General features: G+C 42.4%; 1 protein-coding gene across 1 annotated transcript in view; it reads right to left on the reverse strand.

Annotated features, from left to right (window-relative positions):
• The window catches only part of SLC6A2 (solute carrier family 6 member 2), a 1123441-nt gene that overhangs the window by 545552 nt on the left and 556704 nt on the right, over positions 1 to 21185 (reverse strand). The window contains exon 5 of the mRNA XM_085639971.1: positions 8903 to 9041. Coding sequence (XP_085496097.1) covers positions 8903 to 9041 — 139 coding nt within the window. The remainder of the gene's footprint in view (positions 1 to 8902; positions 9042 to 21185) is intronic.

The raw sequence follows: 21185 nt of genomic DNA on the forward strand, positions 1-21185 counted from the left end.
TACTTGCCACGTGCAACCATATCAGTGGTGCATAGGACTGTGAGGGCCGCATTCAAAGGGGGACGGATGACATTATCTTTGTATTCCACCAGTACTTTTCAACTATTTATCAGGCACAGCACTTAGATCTTCCAGGCTATTCCCCTCTGGACATAGAAGAGGAGCTGCATCTCCTTGAGGAAGATATCTTCCCCAATGAGATTAGACCAGCGATCAGTGCCTTTCCCTCCTGTAAAGCACCTGGCCAGGACAGCTATTTGGCCACCTTTTATAAAGCCTACGCTCCCTTACTGACTGAGCTCCTGACCAAAGTCTTTAATTAGTTTTTTTCGATCTGGAGTGGTCACGAATACCATGTTGGAATCCCATTTTACTTTGCTCTTGAAAGCCGACAAACCCCCTACACAGTGATGTGAAATTGTTCACATCTATACTGGTAGCCCGCCTTCACCATGTGTGGCCCATTATTATAGCTTCTCTGCAATCTGGGTTTATTATATGTAATAGAAAAGCTAATGATAACACACGACTGCCAGCTGCGCTCATGGAGACTGCCAAGAGATGAAAACAGCTATTGCTGCTCCTCTCTTTTGATGCTGGAAAGGCGTTTGACAGGGTTGATTGGACATACATGTCTAAAGTACTTGATAAAATTCACTTGGGGACCAAAATGAAAACCATTATCCTGACCAACTTTCAGAGACCCGCCACTTTACTCAAGATCATAGCCACTCAGTCCCCGAACATTACACTCACAAGAGGGATACAACAGGGATTTTCTTTATCTCCAGTGGTTTTCGCTCTCACAATGGAGCACTTGGTGTCTAAGATCCAAAACAACATATGTGAAAAGCCATATAGGACACATAATAAATAGTGGACTGCCTAGTTACCATAAACACTATGTAACCACTCAAAAATTGTTTGATGTCAAAGACTCATATTTTATTAATTTTTAACTTCATTCATTCATCATTTTTTGATAGAACGGTTTTTTCTCTTATTTTTTAAGAAGACAGCTAACAATGCTATATGCATTAAATAATTCTTAAAACAGGTATTGTTCTATGCATTTTCGACATATTACAATTGCACTAGTTCGTCTAAGGATGCTAGTCTCACACCTATATAATGGCTCTTCAATCTAAATTAATATGCATGTATAGTCAATCAAATTAAATCAATTGTCAGTTGAGTCAATAGATTGAGTACAATATATTCATTAATCTTTACAGACAATGTCGCTTTTTTCAGAGTTGATTATTCTCTTTTGTTAATTTCGAAAATACATAGGTACAAACAGGGACAATCATATGTCATGGCTAAGGGTGTAATCCTACGCGCGTTTCGGATTTTGCCTTCATCAGGTAGCAATGTATAATATGAAACCTTTTTAAGATTTATAAATTCACTTGTGTTGGGACTGCTCATTATTGTGGTTTGCTTTAAGTTAGCAACTCCAATTCTGGGTCTTCAGGAATTACCATAAGAATATGGACAGGTTGGTATTTTCTCTTTATAGTTTAAAAGGAAATTCCCGTAAAAAAGCTGACGTGAAGATGACTATGGGTCTCTCACACGATCTCTATAGGTATCTCTGATACTATTCCAGCATTAAGGGCGCGCTGCATGCGTGCTCCGTTGATCGAGCGGTTCACCCAAGTTGATTTCCGTGGCGGAGCATAGCTGTAACGCTGGTGACCGGGGACCAGGTAAGCTTGAGATCTCTTGCCTAGGCTGCCTCAATAGTTTAAAAATTAATCCTGGCTGCTCTATACTCTTCAAACTCTTCCTCTTAATATTCCCAAATCAACCCGCTTATAAATCCATAATAAAATGCTTGATTATGTGTGGAGGGGGGAGTCTCCATGGGTGGCAAGGGCAAATCTTTTTTGCCCCGTGGCTTAGGGGGGCATGGTTTTTCCCGATGTCGTCTCCTACATGTTAGTGGCACAACTCTGCCATTCATTAGATTGGAACCACAACCCCAAGGGTAAACCATGGGTACAGGTGGATCAAGCCTTCTCCTTGGTTCCCCTGTCGGGTCTTCTTTGGCTTCCCCCAGTGATTATAGGAAGGAACTCCCATCCCTCTTTCACTGATATCTATGCTTCTTGCATATTAGCGGGAAGAGCAAGGGAGGGGTACCTTCCTGTTCTACCCTTTCACGATCACCCCTCGAACACATATCCCAGACTTTCCACCAGGACTGACTACTCTCTGATCCTTCTGGCTTACTCAGGGCTGCTCACCCTTACTACAGGATTGTTATGCAGATTAGGATTGAAGATTTAGAGAAGACTCACTGACTCAGAGTGATTCCTATAAATGAACTTAGACGCTTTATTAGGGCTATGCAATGTGAGGAGTCCCCTAATGAAATGCTACATCTCAATAACAAGCATCGTGAAGGCATCTCCTTGCTATGCCGACATATTTTACACCTCACCCCCCCAAAAAAAAACAACATGCCTAAGTGAAGCAATGCGAGAGGGAGCTTAACATGGACATCCCAGACGATACCTGAGATGCCATCTGGAAGAGAGCCTCCAAATCATCCATTTGCCTCTGATATCAAGAGAACGCATGTACGATATTGAAACAGTGGTACTTAACTCCTGTATGACTTTCCAAGGTGTTTGGGGGCTCAGATCTATGTTGGAAGGGGTGTTTGGAACGAGGCATGTTCTCCATAGCTGTTGGACTTGGTCTGAAGTTATTCGCACACTGTTCATGATAACTAACATTTCTTTGCCTCTTAACCCCCTACTAGTTCTACTGGAGGATCTGGGAGTGGATAGGATTTATCCTACGACCACCCCCCATCTCCTCTTAGCAGCCAGATTGAACATTGTTCGGATGTGGAAGCAATCGTAGGCACTGTCCATGAACGTGTGGTGGGAGAGGGTGTGATTGATCTGCACCTTGGAGAAATTAATGTCAATTATCAGGGATAGGGTGGCCAAATTTAACACAGATTGCTGCTCATTCACTACATATATACAGTTGTAATGAATGTGGCTGCTCACCATCAAGCCACACCCAAAACCCCAACACTCCCTTAAGACAGAGGTAAGACACAACACTCACTTAAGGCGAGGTAAATAAACCAATCCAAATGTATGGAATATAACACACATAAGTTTATTAATGCAATGTTCAAAACAGTAGGCTAAATATATCAGTGAATGCAGATTCTCAAATGTCAAATGAATGATTAAATGAACAATTGAAATAGAATGCAACATATACAGATAGCAAATGTTGCAAAGTCATCCTGTGCCCTGGGTACCCCCCAACTTTTTGCTGACTGATACTGGTGGTAACTGATTTTGACTGACCCTGGCTCTGCCTAACCAGTCCCCGGGCCAGTGCTAAGCTGAAAGAGACACATTAGAATACAGTTAAAACACCTACATAAACTAGGGTACACAATGGTATGGTGAGGTACCCCTGTGTTTGGCATGACCTACCCTATAAGCCCCTAGTATATAATATGGCAGTGGATTGAAACTACCTAGAAGTCCCTAGTACCCTGAGGCATGGCAGTTTTGAGGCCAGCAGCTCTTTTTGCACTTGCATGGGTGCACTGCTGGAGCCTGAGGTCAGATTAAAAGCAGCACTGGGTGCCAGGACTGCTTTTAAAAAGTAATGTATGCCCAAACTTGAGTTTGGTGTTTGGGGCACTTAATAATGGATAACCTACAATGTTGTGGCATATTAGGGACCCCCAAGGTCTCCCCTAGGTATCCCAGGGGTGGGGGGCCAGGTATTTATAAGGTACAACCTTATAAAATGAGTTTTTATAATCCTGGGTAAAGTGAAATTTCTCATTTCACTCCCCACATTGTGGTAAAGTGCTGCTCAAACTCGACTTTGATGCTAGGAGCACTGTAGAGGGAGAATCTGCAATATTTCTACAGATTCAGAACCCCTAAATTCTCCCCTAGTTGCACCTGAGGTGGGGTTCCTGTAGATATAAGACAAGTACTTATAAAATATGTTTTTGTAAGTCCTGGTGCTGGAAAAATGGCCCAAGTCATTTTTCCCATTGCAAATCCCTTGTTACATAGGTTAACATGGTAGGAAGTTATTGATTAATAACTATTGATAGGAGAAGACTAGAAATGCCATTCAAAGACTTCCCATAATGGTATTAATAAATCCAACACTATGATATTGTTGAATTTCTCCTAAAGTGTACATACAAGAAGTTATAAGACTTTCTTGTTTGTAAGTCCAAATTCAGCCTTCCAGTGGTCTGCCCTGATTGGTCAGAGTTAAGTGGATTAGCCAAGCTGCCTTGAAGAGGTGATAAAGAGCCCCTGGGGTTAACCAGCTCTGCTGGCAGGGCATTGTGCTGTTCAATAGGAAGGCCAGGCCAGGGGAGGAGTCGTAAACCATGGTCTTTAAAAGCAGAGGGCTGGCCACAGTGTCAGTTTCCACTTTACACTTTTGACCCCCACCAGACCCAGGATTAGGGAAGGTATGTGCAGATGGTAGGGGGAGAGTCTATGGAAATAAGCCATCCTAGGGGGTGTGTTTAGCCAGCTCTTACCTCCTTGCTGGAAAATCAGCCATTATGGATTTGGAAGATTTGGTGCACTCTGGGACAAAATAATGCCACACTCTACAGGATGTGGTCATAACTTTGAGGAGTTACTCTGCTCCCATTGGTCAGAAGCGACCTCCTGCATGACCCAGAGAACTTGGAATAAGTATATGAGAGGGGCAGAGCCCTTCAGATCTGCTGCTTGAAACTTACTGAAGCAAGAAGTTCCCTGCTGAGAAGTTTTGCCAGAAGGCCTGACCTCTGAAAACTGCACCATCTGAAACTACAGCCCTGTGGATTATTTTGCTGAAAAAGAACTAAAGAGTGGACTCCCTGAAAGCTACAGGTTAAAAGAGCTCAACTGGAACATCACCAACTAAATCTACACCTTGGAGAACCATCAGTGGATTTGTAAGGGTTTTGTACCAGTGGATTGTGGGAACTGACGTCCTCAACTTTCAAGGATCATCTTGGAGCTTCCAGACCCTTGTAGTGAGTTTGAGACACTTTGGGACCCCTTGAGGAACTTCAGGAAGAATTTCAAGAAGTTTGGAGAACTTTGGACCAACTTTGTAAAAAAGCGCCATAGAGGGACCGACTCAACCTGGTCAGCCAGGCCGCCTGCCTTCAACCGCGAGCTGACCAAGCAAACCAGGTTCATCCCGCTAAAAGCTCCATCGCTCCAACTTCCAGAGATTGACCGGGACTAGGGAAAGTCTTAGGCCGGCGAAACCTCACAGGATCCGGCTACATGAGGATCATCAAGAGACCCTGCGAGAAAAGCTCCAGAAAAGTTTCTAAGCCCGCTCGTAGAAAAGGTGTCCAGGGAGCAGCCGTGAGAGCTAAGCTGCCTGCCTTCCTTTGCGTACCAGCCTGGATTCCTGGGTTGCCCCGCTGAAGCGATCTTGAGAAATTTTCCAAGTCCGCTCCAGGGAAGTTAACCGGGACCTCATCACAAGTCAAGCCGGCGAACCCTCAACAGATCTGGACTGGATGGGAGCTTTGAGGGGCCTCGCGAGAAAAAGCTCCAAAAAAGTTTTAAGTGTGAAGGTAGAAACTGAGACTGGGACCTGCTCGAGCTGTAGCTGCTCATGGCTCCATCGCGCCCAGCCTGAAACTTTGACTTTGGACCAGTCTATCGCGAGCAGGAATCACAATATGGTGCTATAATCTTTTAAGTGCCATATTTTATTACATCTTTGAAAATTCATATCTCCGGTTCCCTACATTGGATTTTTGTTGTTATGGTGTCATTTTAGAGATACAATTATTTCCTATTTTTATAAATTGGTGTTGGATTTTTATTATGTGCTGTGTCATAATTATTTATTGACATTATGTTTTTAAATGCTTTTCATACCTGTCTTTGAAGTTAAGCCTGTCTGCTCGCAGCCACATTACCCAGGGTTGAGTATAGGAATACTTTTCTAAGAACTATGCTGAGTCCTATCATGTGTTAGTGGCCTCATTGCCAGTGGCAGACCTACATTTGCCCCTACCAATAACCCACTTTCCAACAGCAAAGAATAGAAAATATATACAAGAGAGAGCAAGAAAGAGAGAGAGTGGTTAGGAACACCTCACTGACTGATTCTGCAACATCTTTGCCCGCTCTTTAGCTGGGGAAGCCCTTTCAACAGACCAGGTAGGAGTGTCAGTCAGGATTCGAGTTCCGTCACCATTTCCCAGCAATACGTCTATTCTGTGGTGAACTTCCACTTGGCCCGAGAAAGCTTCCAGCTTAAATATCATTATTCAACATGAGGCGAAGTTTCTAGAAAACCGAAAACCCTGCCCCTTTCTCATTGGAAAAAACTGAGCAGGCTGTACCAGTCTGCGTCAAGGCCAAGACAGTGGCTGGCCAAGCCTCTGTATTTTGACTTTGAGACATAATTGTACATTCCACAGATAATATCCAGTTCACTCTGGTCAGTGAGCTGCGAAAAATAAGTGAGGAGCAGAAAGACCTTGAAAATGAATCGCAAGCACTGCTGTGCACGCAGAGAAATAAGGCAAAGTCAGAAATGAGGCCCTGTCAAAGCCAATAGTAAGTGCTCATAATTCTCAAGCAAGGCAAGGTCAGGTCAAAGGCAATAGTAAGCACTTATAATATAAATGTCTCTGTGACAGCTCTCACTAAAAGACAGCAAGATTACAATACAGAAGAGAAGCAGGCATATACAGGACCGTCTCCTATATCCAGGCTAAGGTAAAATTACACACTAAAGTCAGTTAAAATGGTGGTAGTTGAGGATCATCATAGGGTGCCAAATCACAAGAGCGCCTCTTTTACTACATTAGTGACAACAGAGAGAGGGCGGATTCCACTTGACAATATCTAGAGCATTGCGAGCGGCTGATATTCATGTTAAGTCCTCTGTAGACTCAGGGAGTGGCTCGCCAAGGGACCCAGATTCAGAATGATAACTTTACATCCCCTTGCCACACCAAGAGGGGGACACACTTTCCCCCTTTTATTTTTATTTTTCGCTCTCCATTTTCTGCATGTCTGTTCAACAGGGAATACCTACCGTCCAGGGCAACAGTTGTACTTTCTACTTGTATGCGAATTTTGTCCCCAAGGTTTTTGTAAACATGAAATTTTGCTGGAACCATACCATGTGGCATATTAATTTGTTAAAATGCAAAATACAGGTGTTAAAAAAATAGGGTTTTAGGTGTGTATTGTGTTTCGTTCGGAATGATTATGAAAGTCATTTAAAATGTTCCAACATTTTGTTGGTATGAGCTTAGAATAATAAAAAGTAGAACTCTTAGACCTTACCCAATATGTTTAGTCCTGAACTTAAATTAGATTGAGACTCTTTGCTCGCATTCCTCTCATCACCATTTGTGTGTGATGCACTGAACTAAATACCTAAGGGTATGCCTAGACCTGGGCCCCTTGTACACAGTGCCACATGGTCCACGCAATACCTCACTAATAAGCCCTAGAAAAATCAGAAGTAATCGGCTTACCTGTGTTCCCTTCTGAAGGGGCCTTTTTTGTTAGTTCAGGATGGATAGTTCCGATGTGGAGCAGGGTCAGTGCTGATTTGTATAAGGCACATCTCTGTCTAGAGTGGCAGACTGTGTGAAAAACTATGGGTTGTAATGCCACCCCAAATGATTGCTACTGGTTTAGATTATTTGAAAGTATTCCTCCCATCATCTCTTGGGTGTTTGATGTGATTCACTAAGTGGCCAGGGTATGCCCAGATGTCCCTTGCTCGCTGTGCCATAAGATGCAAACAAATTCTAACTGAAATTTAGTTAGTCTACTTGAAATGTAACTATTGAAATGATAAAATGACAGTGCTGGATCACAAATACATGGGTGCTTTAATCCTGCCTCAGAGTTGGCATTTATTACAGGCTCATAAAGTTACCACTATCCTAGTAAGAGAATACATTACTCTTTTTTGTCAGAGATGAATATTTGACGCATTCATGCCTGTGTTGGCACATGACCATTAGAAACTAATGGGGTAACCCATGGAAATCCAAAGGACTTGGGTACAAGGCAATATAAACAACAAGGTGGTCCTAATGGCAATGTCTTATTGTCAAAAGGTAGTCAAACTAAATTTTCCAGGTTGCTCAAAAAGTATTCACTACGTTTTCAGCAACCTGGAAAATGCACATTGAAATACTTGTATGCATTATGTATAGGACGGGGCAGTAAACTTCACTCAGTTTGTGGTGTTTGCGGAGTTTTCTGCACTCCGCACACCGCGGAGCTCGCAGAGTGCAGAAAACTCCACTTCGTGATGTGCAGCAGAGTTTTTTCCCTGCTCGCGACCGTGAACGGTAAGTTCGCGAGCGCGAGCTGCCGCTCGGGTAGAATTTCTACCCGAGCAGAAGGAATACCAGCACAAACTTCAGTTTTCACTGCACTCCGCCACTCACGGAACTTCGCTGAGTTTTTTTGTAACTTTTTGGAGTTCCGCGTAGCAAAACTCAGCGAACTACGCCAAGGCATGTTTATGGATTTATTTAGAAAATCAGAAAATTAAATGTGGATAAATATACATTTTTTCCCATTGAAGTAATTGTGTTTCACTCTGGTATATATTTGTCTCTCTCACATAAAGATCAATTCATTTGACCATAGATATGATACAATTTTGTTCAATTACCTATGAAAATAAGCCATTGCCATTAGTACCAAATTAAGTTGGCACGTGAACACTTCCTCATCAGAGGAATATATTTTATTTTCAGAATGACAGGACAGCTGAATTTATCTACTGCCTGCTAAGCATTCCATTGGTAAACTAAAGATGGGCAAAAAGGTAAAAGTGAATCATAAAATTCTTCAAAATCAATTTGGTTATTAAATAATCATACCTTTCCTGATGTCTTCACTCCTTTCCAAAGACTGAAGAAAAGAATTATCACAACTACCAAGAGGCACAATGTGAGCTGCCATCGCGGTAGACCGAGGTCATGGATTCCACTGCTTTCATGGAGATGAAGCACACCTCGTCTGTTGACAAACAAAAATGAAACAGTTCTGGTTAGGTATCTCCCATGGGACAATGTAACAATATTAACCCACCCACACACGACTGTTAAATGTACAGTTCTATCAAGTGATTACTGTTTGAGCAAGATAAGTGCACTGCATTCATATTATGCTATGGCTTATTGACCAAACTACATGGATGACTCGATGCAAATTAACAGGAGATCATCTTTCATCATAGAAATGGGTCACGTAACTCTATCAGGATTTAATAACTCTACATGCTTTCGGGTAATCAGTCCAAAATCAAATAACTGCAATGGAAATATTGAGACAAGGATACAGGAGGTTCAATGAAATAGTTTGTTCTTACAATATCTGCCAAGGAAATAAGTGAAGTTCATTGGAATCATTTAGTTGGTCATGATGGTCACTGTCTTGTGGTCTAGCCACACTCAAATCATTCAATTAATCAGCTCTCTCTTTAGTCAGATGGGGGTATTGATTATTCTTTTCAGAGCTTTTAACATCTGAGCTACTATATATACTTTTACCTTTTACTGAGCCTTATTGTTACCAAAAACCTTAAAGTAATTTAACATAAAATGTATTATGGTCTCCCAAGCTAAGAAAAAAAGGGCCGTTCTCACTTGAACCAACTTCTTTCCTGTATTGAGTTTATTGCCAGTGCTAGGAAAGCTAGCTTCCTGGATTACCTCAGACCTAACTGGGTACTATGTATCTGTTTAAGTCTTCTGTCTATTTTGTTCCATATTTACTCCTATGCTTAATATAATCATTTTGAAAGAATTGCCTTACTGAACAGCTTCCACTCGATGTAAGAGCCCCATGTGCTAAGATGACTGAAATGCTGGTAAATGGGAAGTTCAGACAACACGGATAATCCAAAAAACTGGAGATGCAGCTTAGGTCCTGCATACTTAAACATAATACTGAGTAGGTATATAGGAAATAATAGACTGTGGTACATGCTGTGGTTGCTTCTAGAGTTTATCAGCCTCAATATTCCTGATTTATTTGGAGATTAAAAAGTCCACAATCCACTAATTGTGGGATACATGAGTGCTATCTAAAGCTCACCTAACAATCCAAGCCAAAGAACTTTACCCAAGACTTTTGAGAGTTTTTTCTAAAGACCAAATGGAAAGCCCAATGTGACACTACAGCATCAGTCAGGGAAAGCAACAGCCGCCAATAGGACTTTAGGATCTTTGCTAACTCTCTCTACAATGAGTTCCAATATACTTGATCCCAGGCTGTGGCACTCTGCTTGGTCTGATGCTGTGACCTTAATCTTCTAGGGAGATTAACACATCACACTGGCACCTGCCTGAAAGACACATCCTCCCTCCTGGGGCTTCTTGCAGTTCTTAAATGTGCAAATTGCTACAGACTAGCAATCGCAGCCATCAAACGGATGGTGGCCTGCTGGGATCAGCAGACCATCATCTTTGTGATTTCTTCTTTCCCATTTAGGAATTTCTTACCACCTCCTTTGAGGAGGTGGTAAGGATTAATTTTTTGTGATTGGAATTTGGTTCCAAAAGATTAATGCATATCTGATTCTGCATTTGGAAGAGACACCCAAATCACACTACTTCCTAAAGACCAAATTGATATGTGGCTGCAAACCTAAATTGTGATTTGGTAACTTGTTACCTAATAGCAATTTAGTTGTGTACATATGAAAAGGCTTTTTTGCTGTTGCAATTCTGACCCTTTGCGATCACGAAACGGTTTTGTATATCTGGCCCTAAGTTCCAGAAAGGCAACTAAATGGTTAAAGCTATATTTATCCAGCTTTCTTCTATTGAGTTTTCTCAAACCTATAGCTATATTTTGCTACTGTATTTTTAGATTTGAAGAACTCTAGTTGGACCATGATTCTTGGGCTTTGATTGTGAAACTGTGGACCAAAAACAACCCCTCGAACAGTAATTCTTGAATGTGGCCCACATGACTGAAGGGACTGTTCACAAAAGCAGGTTGGGAAATAAATAATCAGATTGATGTTGTGGATAAGATTACTGCTCTTGCTCTTTATCTAAAGCTGCTCATAGAATCCTGGCTTACTGTAACTTCCCAAACCATCCTGGATCTACTTGTACTCCATGTGTACTCATTTATATCACATGACTGACAAAGACAGCATTGGGGTGGAGTAGTCATGAATCACAGAATCGGCATCCACTGTAAACACTTGAAATCTGAAATGTTTCCCACAGTGCAATGCTTAGTTGTGGAACTCAAAATATTGTTACAACACCTACCAGAATCAACATTACATACACTTTTATGTTATTAACAACTAATTTGGTAGGGTATCCTGGTGATGGAGCAGGAGCTCTACAGGCCAAGACAGGGTCGGGGCAAGGTGAAGAGGACAATAACTATTGTGAACATTATCACCATGATCCTGATTCACCCTAATAACTATATACATTTTCGGTAACTTCAATTGGCCCTGTGGTTTTTGCTTTTTTTTCTCAATGCACCCAGATTCAACATTGCCTGCATCTCACACATATCAACGGCCATTGAATGAGGAAGAATATGGAAAGCTGTGGATACTTAGTCTTCTACTTGACACCATTGCTGGGCACTACTATATTACTGAAGTTAGCAGCAATGGTGTATATAAAATGTGAAAATCAGTGTTGCACTCTTATAATGTAGAATGCTGAGGCTGTACCTACCATTTTGAGCCTTTTTAAACTATATTGAATTAGTACAGTAGATTGCTTTGCTTGCTTTTCCTTTTTTCATTCATCAAGGGCTTATTTTCTCCTACATGTAAGATCTTGTCTCTAACCCCTCTTCCTCCACCGCTCTTCTTTCCCTAAATCTGAGCCTTGCCATAGAGTCATACAGCTCTAATGTGGACCTTAACTCAGCACTACTTAGCGTTCCGCCCAGAGTATCCAGCTAAGATGTCCAAATCAAGGCAATATGGTAAAAACATCTTCCTCTGACTTCTTCCCTGCTTGGGCCTGTTAGTGGCTGACAACAGCCTAGCACACGCAATTCTCCTCCTTAAGTATCCAAAAACTGCAACAGAAAGCTGAACCATCCATTAAATCAGTAAGACTCATCTTATCTGTCACCTATTGCCTCTGGGTAGGTATCTGAGGAGGCTCCACTAGCCCACTTACACTTGTGTGGCTTAGGTATATCCTGTGCCCACCTTTGTCCTGCTCCTTGACAAGCCTCATCGATCTACCACTGAAGCATTCAGGTCCCTACTTGGGTTGTCTATACTCTGGTCCTGACAGACTAACTGCTGTAGCATGAATGTCCCTTCATGTGTGTCTTACCTCTGCTCCTGTCGTGCGTATATTTCTTCCTGGATTACCCTATAGTCACTCCTTAGTGGGCTACTCTGATCTACTAGTATAACATCAAGATCCCTTCCTGTGTTGCATAAAGCTTTTCTCCTGAACAGGGGTCACAGACCTACTATTGTAGCATTTAAGTTTCTGAATGGGTTGCCCTAACTTCACTCCTTATTTAACCTAACCAATTGATCATTGTCTCATGGCAGCCCCTTCATCCCAACCCTCTATTCAGATAGCATCAGGTATTTAGAGTAAAACAAGAAATCGTCTGAAAATGTGCATCTCACTTATCTAAATACTGTAAAGATTTCCGTGTGCCTTGTTCATTATAATATAAAACCACAAAATGAAAGGAAATCATCTGGGGCTCGACGAAAAGTGCTTCGAAGCCTCCTCAGAGGTGGTAAGCGCTATATAAATGCTAATAGAATTACGTTGAGTGATGGCGGTAGAGGGGTCACACGCATTGCGGGTGCTCTTCTAGGATTATGGCAGATCGTAGGTTACGCCCCTGAATCCCATGGTTAAAGGGTTCGCTGCAGCCCTCAGCCGGGCATGGTAACAACACCTGTGGCCAATTATCACCATCAATGTGAGAGACTGACTCGAAGCCGGGGCCCGCTTTCCTGGGTGCCATGCGCAAACAGAAGGCTCTGGGCTGCTGCCGGGGATGGCAGGGATGGCGTATAGAAGGAAGCAAGTGTTAAGTCAGGCAGCTCCCATAGAGAAAGTCAAGAAAGATTCAGTGAGAGAAGGCTGGAGGCCGAGGAGGGTGCACGGGGAACACCAGAGTACACATGTGAAAGGAAAATCTGAGAAAAAAGCAGCAGACAATAATGATGAAAGCAGGCGCCGTGCTAAGATATTAAGCGTGGTACCAGAGCATATTTAAGTTGTGTGCATAGCGGCCCGTAAAGCGGGCTCCGTGGTGATAGATTAAAAAAGCTAAAAGAGGGGAAAAAAACGTGAGGCCTCTCTAGTGAAAAGTTGTGCTAAGCACAATCTTATGTGAAGGAGAAAACTCTTCTGGTTTTAGTTACCCTCACACACCCTAGTGGTGTCATGCTTCATCATCGGGTCACCCTGACCCCTATAAGTCGGGGTGGGCTCAACCACAGTGTTGGGAGCTCTTTTGATAGATGAAGGTAGGGGGGGTTTAAAGATAAAATACCTCAGGCAGACCCCCGGTTCCCCTTTATTCTTGGGTCTGTCTGGGTCAATAAAAAATCTAAAAACGGGTCTTTTTGGAGTATAATGGTCCTAAGACCCTAGTGCCGACATGTTTCAGTCGAGAGTGGCCAAAAAAGGTCACGGACTTTCTTCAGGGCAGAAGGTGACCCCTTATGTGAGGGATTTAACAGAAATGGGGATTCCCTATACTTTCTGTTAGGCGGGGGTAGAGTAGCTTCTCCTCGCTGTGTGTTTTGTATATGTGTATCTGTATGTGGCCAGTCTCCATCTGAAAAATTACAAAAGGAGATGGATACACCATAAAAAACCATAAAAAGCGTTGAATCAGTTTCATAACCATTAGGTGTATGGTGATTGCATGCTGACCATTATGTGCATGCCTCCGGTGGAGTAGAGGTCCCCTCATTGTGCCACTCATTCTGTAAAACTCTGTGACATACTAATTATATGTGACAGATCTAGTGAGGTGGCGATTTTACTCGCATTCTAACACTATCTGCGTGTTAGCTGCAAATTCTTTAATCAGTAACAGTAACGCACCAAAAGTTAAACAGTCTCAAATTGAAGTAGTAAATGAATCGTTTAAAAAAAAAAGGCTAAATGAACCTCATGCATGTATAAATGACCAACTGAATACCATGCACATATAGACATACTCATTCACTTGCGTTCGCCATCTCTTCATACTGTCATCCAGACTTACCACTTGCGGGAGGGCTGTGCGTTTCACGTAGGACCGGTGCGATAATGTGGGTGGTCCTATTGTTGGTGATTTTGAGAAAATGAAGGAAGTGGTGAGGGGGGAGCAGCATAGGGGAAGGATATCCCGTGAGTAATATTGTAGAAACGAGTATACTGACACCGAGCGTGTCAAGAGGCTGGTCGCGCACTTACTTCAAATGCAGATCTCACCCAGCATTTCAACCTGTTGTGGTCCCGGTCCTCGGCTCGTATGAATAACGGAACGAGAGAGCCGGTATTTAAACAAGATCTTGGCGCCATGGAGTGGGGAGGCAGAGGACGCCTACTCCGGGTGGAGCGGAAGTGACGCTACCCCGCCGTCGCTATGCGTGGGGAGCATCATGATGCTGATGGGAAATGTAGCTGTTTACTCAGCATTCAGCTTGAGCTAAGCAATCTGAATGTCACTCCTCAACACTCACACCGCGTCTGCCGTGTGGTGGGCAGACTACAAATAAAAGATGCGTCAAGAGCGTCATGACGCATGATCGGACATGTAGTTGGTAATTTAGCATTCGGTTTGAGCTTGGTAGTCTTAATGTCAATCCTCAAAATCCCAACCGTGTCAGCCATGGGCTGTGGGCGGACTATAAATAAAAGAAACTGACGTTACGCTATTTATTAGTTAGCTCAGATGGGTCAGTAGTGAAATTAATGGTCCGTTTGAGGTGACATCGGAAACGGTGGAGCTAAGCTCTCATAGTTAGTGTTTGGTTAAATTGTGATGTTTGAAGCAGATGATGTTCATTTATAAAAAAATATATGTGATACAATAACATGGGAGATAGGGGTTGATCGTGTACCCTGTTTGTGTGTGAGGGTAACTAAAACAAGAAGCGTTTTCTCCTTCACATAAGATTGTACTTAGCACAACTTTTCACTAGAGAGGCCTCACGTTTTTTTCCCCTCTTTTAGCTTCTTCACTGTCTCACGACACGAACAACATCCTCGACCATCTACCGGTCAGCTGGAGTATTTTTTGTGTAATAGATTTCTAAGGGAGGATGTACTCCAAGTAAAGATTTCCTCTTTTACCCCCCAGATACTGGGAAATGTTTCCCGATATCACTATGTGTTAACACACAGATAGATTAAAAAAAACATGAAACAGGGTGCTGTGCCAGGTGCCGTGGTGATAGAATATCCCTAGCACAAAACAAAAGAATTATCCCTCAACAGAAGAGCTTAACACTTACTACTGCATAACAAAAACAATAGTTGGTCGATGCTGCTTGCGATACAACGGAAGTGATGTATTGGGAGAGCCAACCAATAAGGAGCCAGGAAAGAAGACAAATGGAGTAGTTAACCAATGGCAGGTGGCAGGCAGCAGGCGGGTTCACACTCTGTATACTGTTTACACCAGGTCTTGCAGACAGCGCATGCGCACTTCCTAGGCTCGCCCTAAATATAACCTTGACTGCATCTCAAGATTGGAACTCCATCCCTCTCTCCACTGTGTCATCTCTCCCCTCCTTCAAAAGATGGCTGCAACACCCACTAAACAATATACTTTATCTCGAATACATTACCTAAGCCAATTCTTTCTCTTTGATATCTAATTTTGAGATGCCCTGTAACACAGCTTTCCCCTTCTTAGCAGCACAATACTTCATCAATAATGTCTATATTTGTTACTTTATCTGCGTATTGTATCTGCAAGAGTTGCAGAAATGTTTTGGCAATTTTGTAGACTTCTGAATTTACAAAAAAAACCAATAAGAACATGAAAAAGACAACATGTTGGACATAGTAAAACTCCTGCATGAATAAACGATTTAAAGTTTTTTGGGGTTACATTTTTAATACACATTTCCTCTCTAAAAAGCAACTTTAGAATTGCATTTATAGAACTAGCACTCTTGGGTGTGAATGGTGGACATGTCATGCTTTGCAGCCTGTCATACAGCACAATGGCCCACTTTAAAGGCATTCTTCTTTCATAGCATGTATCATCGAGTGTCTGAAGAAATATCACCACAAAGAGAAATGTAATGCTTGGATTTTTAAAGATTTCTGCACATAATTTGCCTTTTTTACTGCAGAACATGCGCTTTCACATCTGAGTTTACTGTGTATTGCCTTTGTATACCGCTTTTTAGGTAGAGCTCACACAGCGCTTGAGCTGTAGGCGATCTGCTGTCTATACTTTGTGGGGTCTGACTCCTCCCACACTTAGAATTGGCTTTTGTGTTTGACCTTTAAAAATCGCAGCTTGCAAATGGCCAACAGTGTGTGCATGTCACATCTTTTCTGGCAAGTTCGCTCCCATGGAGTATTGTCGCAGGAGGGTGCGCTCCCCCTTCCCTTCTCTTTGCTTGACAGCGCATCGGCTTTCTCCGCATTGGTGTCCTGCCCCGGACACAGCGCTAAACTTTCAGCATTAACAACGTGGGCGACATGTTTAATATTTCAGCATGCGCCCGCTTGGCTTGCTGACTTTGAAAACAGAAGTAGACAGTAACGTACTGGGACTTAAGGGGTGCAGGGGGTTACCGACAGGTTTTTCTACATGGACACAGCATTCAGCTTCCTTAGTTCTATCTTCTTGTTCACTTAAACTAAATACATATTTGTCTGGATAAAAGAAGGCGTGTTTGTGCAGTCTAAAGATATATCGTTGCAAGACTGACCCTGTGGCAACAGTTAACTCCAAAGGCAGCTGCCCCTTTGTCCTGGGAAATTCGATGAAAACCTCCAATAAAAAAATGTCTTACGGCGAAGTTATGTTTTTTCTATTGCTGCTTTCATGACAGAGTTTTTCTGTTGTTCCATTGCTGGCGTTTCTGAGGGACAGCAGGATAATGTGAAGAGTATAACGGGTCTGGGTACTGAAAAGAGAAAATGGGTTTACGATCATCCCCTTTACTGTCCTAGTGAATGTTCATCATATATAATTCCGAGACAGGCAAAAAAGCCTTGGTGGCCTGTTTGGAAATTCGTATGCAAGATTCACAATGCCTCATATCAAACTCTGCAATGCCAATATGTAATTCAACTTGTATAGAATACTCAATGTAAGAATGTATTCCGGGATACGTAGGTATAATGTTGCACTGGTCGCCCAGATTGCAATATGCTGGAAAGTGTAAAATGATAGCAACAGCTCATGAAGGCATGTGTTTGCAGTGATCTGTTTCTGATTGTCGTACTGGAAATGCAGTACTGTTGCCTTGAGATAGTGCAGAAGCACGCGTTTAGTTAAATGCCAGAAATACGTACTGGTAACTTTCATTATTGTGAGGAGGGCGCCTGGACATGGCCTTAAGAAACGCCTTGCATCCAGGGCCAACTCCATCTGGAGGAAGACCATGTGTATAACTCTTGGATGCTGGGTACTGCGAGATGGGAGTGACTGATTGGTGTGATCTATGTCCAGAGCATTCTGTGCATGGTCGAAAGCTGTGCAATGCAAGCTTCAGAGCTAAGATGTCAGTGAGTAGGTTGTGGTTGAAGTCCATGCACTGCATGCAGATATTGCTGCACACAACTCAAGGTTATGCACAGTGAGCACTTGGTCAAGGAGCTTTGTAAATTGGTAGCCATTGACTGGAGCCCTGTTGTAGTGCTTAAACAGGTTAGAAGGGCAGATACCCCAACACCAAAAGAATGGGATAATACCTGTGGTTGATTATTAGCTAAAGATATTTCACTTGCTGCTGTCTAGTTGTTAGCTTTGCACTCTTAAGATGACAGTCCCTTAGGGATGGGGTGTTATCCAGAATCTTGGGCATCTTCAAATAGATACATAGATATGTTTTTAGCTTTTTCTTGAATATAAACTGTGCATGAAAAATCCAGAACTCTGCTGGAGATGTGTGTCAAAGATGAGCGCCCAGCACCAACATCTTATTGATCGACTTCTGTGGTACTTGTTGTAACCGGTTTGAGCTATCAAATTAACCACACTGAATCACAAGACTGAGGTGCACATGGAGGGTAAAAACCTGTACTATTTTATTTTGAAGGTAAGGACATCCTGTGCTTCAAGGCAGTGCAAAGGAGTTTTACTCTCTATGCAACTGGGATCAAGTAAAGGTCATTCAGTGCTGGATATGTGTTCAAACTTAATTAAATTTACACTTAGACTAGCTTCTTGATTTTATAGACTCTGTAAGTTTGTGAACTCTTTCATTGATGGCATTATAATAGTCCGTTCTAAAAGCACTGTCAATCCTGTATCCTGCTTCAAATACCATGAGATATAATTTTGTATTTTAAACACTTTGGAGATTTGATACTTGAAAATAAGATTCCCACCAAGCTGTCTACCTAAATTATTGACTGCATCAGTTAGGGGTGTGAACCGTACTAGTTTATTTAGGCTGCTAAAGACCAACTGTGGTCTGGGATATCTCCTTTTAATCGAATTCCAGTTTTAGAGCTATTAATACAGAGATTACTTTACTTTATGCAAGAATAAAGGTGACTCAGTCATGAGGCAATTTTTAGGTTGAGCATACACAGCGCTTGCGCTGTAGACGATCTGTTGTCTATACTTTGTGGGGTCTGACTCCTCCTACACTTAGGATTGGCTTTCATGTTTGTCCTTTAAAAATCATAGCCTGCAAATGGCTAATGGTGGGTGCATGTCCCACCTTTTCTGGCAAGTTCACTCCAAAGGAGTATGGCCATGGGAGTGAGCAAGGACCCGCACCCTCCTTGCGTGCACCCGCCCCCCTGCCCTTCTTTTTGTTTGGCAGCACTTCAGCATTCTCCTTATTTCTGTCCAGCCCCCGGGCGCCACGCTAAACTTTCAGCATTAACAACGCGAGTGCCATGCTTAATATTTTAGCAGACGCCAGCTTGACTTGCTGTCTTTGCCAATGCCTGTTTTTATTTTTGAAGTCTTTCTTCAAGAATGCTGGCTCTTCTCTCGTTTGTGAGCTGGTGGTAGGCTGCCTCTGTGTACTTACAGTGATGTCGCCAAGCTGAGGATTGGGCTGTAGAGTGGTATTTGTTATGTGCGAGCCAGATAGGGCCAATGGGCGGGATTCCGTGGCAGCAAAGGTAATGGAGGCTCGCGGATTTGGCAATCTACACAACAACTCGAACGATGACTGGTAATCAAGGCCATTGAACCTATCACCGTGCAAAGCAGGGCATCGCAGGTGGGGCAAGCTACTGTGAGGTCACAGGACATCATCAGAGCTGTGCATAAACACGTAGAACTCAGAGCAGAAGAGAAGGGAGAAGGAGCATGTAAGGGTGGGTTGAGTTGGTGCTCATGGGGCACACTCAAGGGGCCAGTGGGTGGGTAGTGTGACGTCAAACATCAGTGAATAGCCCCATTGTTCTCTTACCACCCCAAGCTCATGCCTCCTCCCCACAGTCCGAACTCTAGATTTATGTGCCCCGCCACCCTGGTGATCTCCTATCCTCGTTGCTCCTTTTTGGTGTTACCTACTTACCCTTGCATAGTTTTTGCTTGTAGCTCCTCACCTTTCCCCTTTTAGGCCCTTTACCAGTTCGCCCACCTAGATGGTTCATTTGGTTTGATCGTTGTTGGTCATGTCTTTCTGCGAGTCTCGGCTTTTTACGGGACGTGGTTTGTGAGGTATCTTTTTTGGGTTCTTAGTTTAGCTTTCACAGCTTGTATTTCAAGAGTGAAAGTAGTATAATTTAGGACTATTTTATCTGTGCTGGTTGTATTCTTGAGCAGTGCTGATTACTACATTGACCATGGACATGCTTTTGTTAAAGGGGTGGTAGTTATTTTTAGCGGCTGTGGTTACTTCGTACTTTTTTAAATACCATTATAATGATGTTTCGTAGGTTGCTTCATCTTTTCTCCCGGCTATCGTTTTTAATTGCCCCCAATAACATACTTCCTGTGATGTATTTTTATGATGATTTATATTTTGGATGTATGATTCGCTTTGAAGCATTTGGGAAAGTTAAGGGTTTGTATTTTTTGGGGTCATTTGATATATTTTTGGGGAAGCTGTATTTTTGTAGCTGTTTGATGCATTTACTAGGTAGGTTGAGTGCTGTTGTTTTCACTTGCAATATTTTTTGGTCGGATTCATTTGTGTTTTTGAGGGGCTGCATATGTTGCTTCTGATGGGGAATGGTTCTTTTATTATTTTGTAGTGAAAAGCGCCAATCATTTAAGATCAGAAGTTTTCTCCTGAACTTAATTGGATGGCGCTCTTCGCCAATGTTGGGGTTGCGAGTTGAAATAATGTTGTGGTTTAGATAAACATTATTCCCAACCTTCCCACACATCACATAACATAGGTGAAGCTGGAAAACATCCAGCAGTGAATTCTTTCGAGCTTGCCTTTCAGCACTTAAATGATGTATTGCGTAATTTAACAGTCTCTTAAAAAATATATCCTAAAGCACAACATCACCTCAGGATCAAACAAACATCACCTCGACAGAACACCAGTTAAACAGAACTCAGCACCACCTTAACACCAACTAACCTCACCTAAACACCACTGCAACACCACCACCTCACCATGCCTCACTACCTACGCAGCATCACTAAACACAACTGCAGCATCACTCAGAGCAACAACATCACTCAACACCACCTCAACATCACTAAGCACCGCTTCAACTTTAGAACAGCCAGGAAGAAGTTGATCACATTTCAAGGACAAAAAAACTGCAAGACATTTTCTATGTTAATTATTTTTTTATTTGGGTCAGTCAGTTGTACATAATATCTTCTTGGTTATATACAAGGAAACAAAAATACTTATAATTATTTTTTAATATAATTGTTCAGTATGCTGCACAGCAGCCACAATGCTCTACAACATAGCTTAAAAACTTTGGCAAAGCTGATAGCTTTGGCTGAACACTTATAAGGTCCCAAAGGTGAGACCTATTGGCTATGCTAATGCTTGTTTACAAAGCTGTTACT

Source organism: Triturus cristatus, chromosome 12 (genome assembly GCF_964204655.1).
Source record: "Triturus cristatus chromosome 12, aTriCri1.1, whole genome shotgun sequence".
Taxonomy (NCBI): Eukaryota; Metazoa; Chordata; class Amphibia; order Caudata; family Salamandridae; genus Triturus; species Triturus cristatus.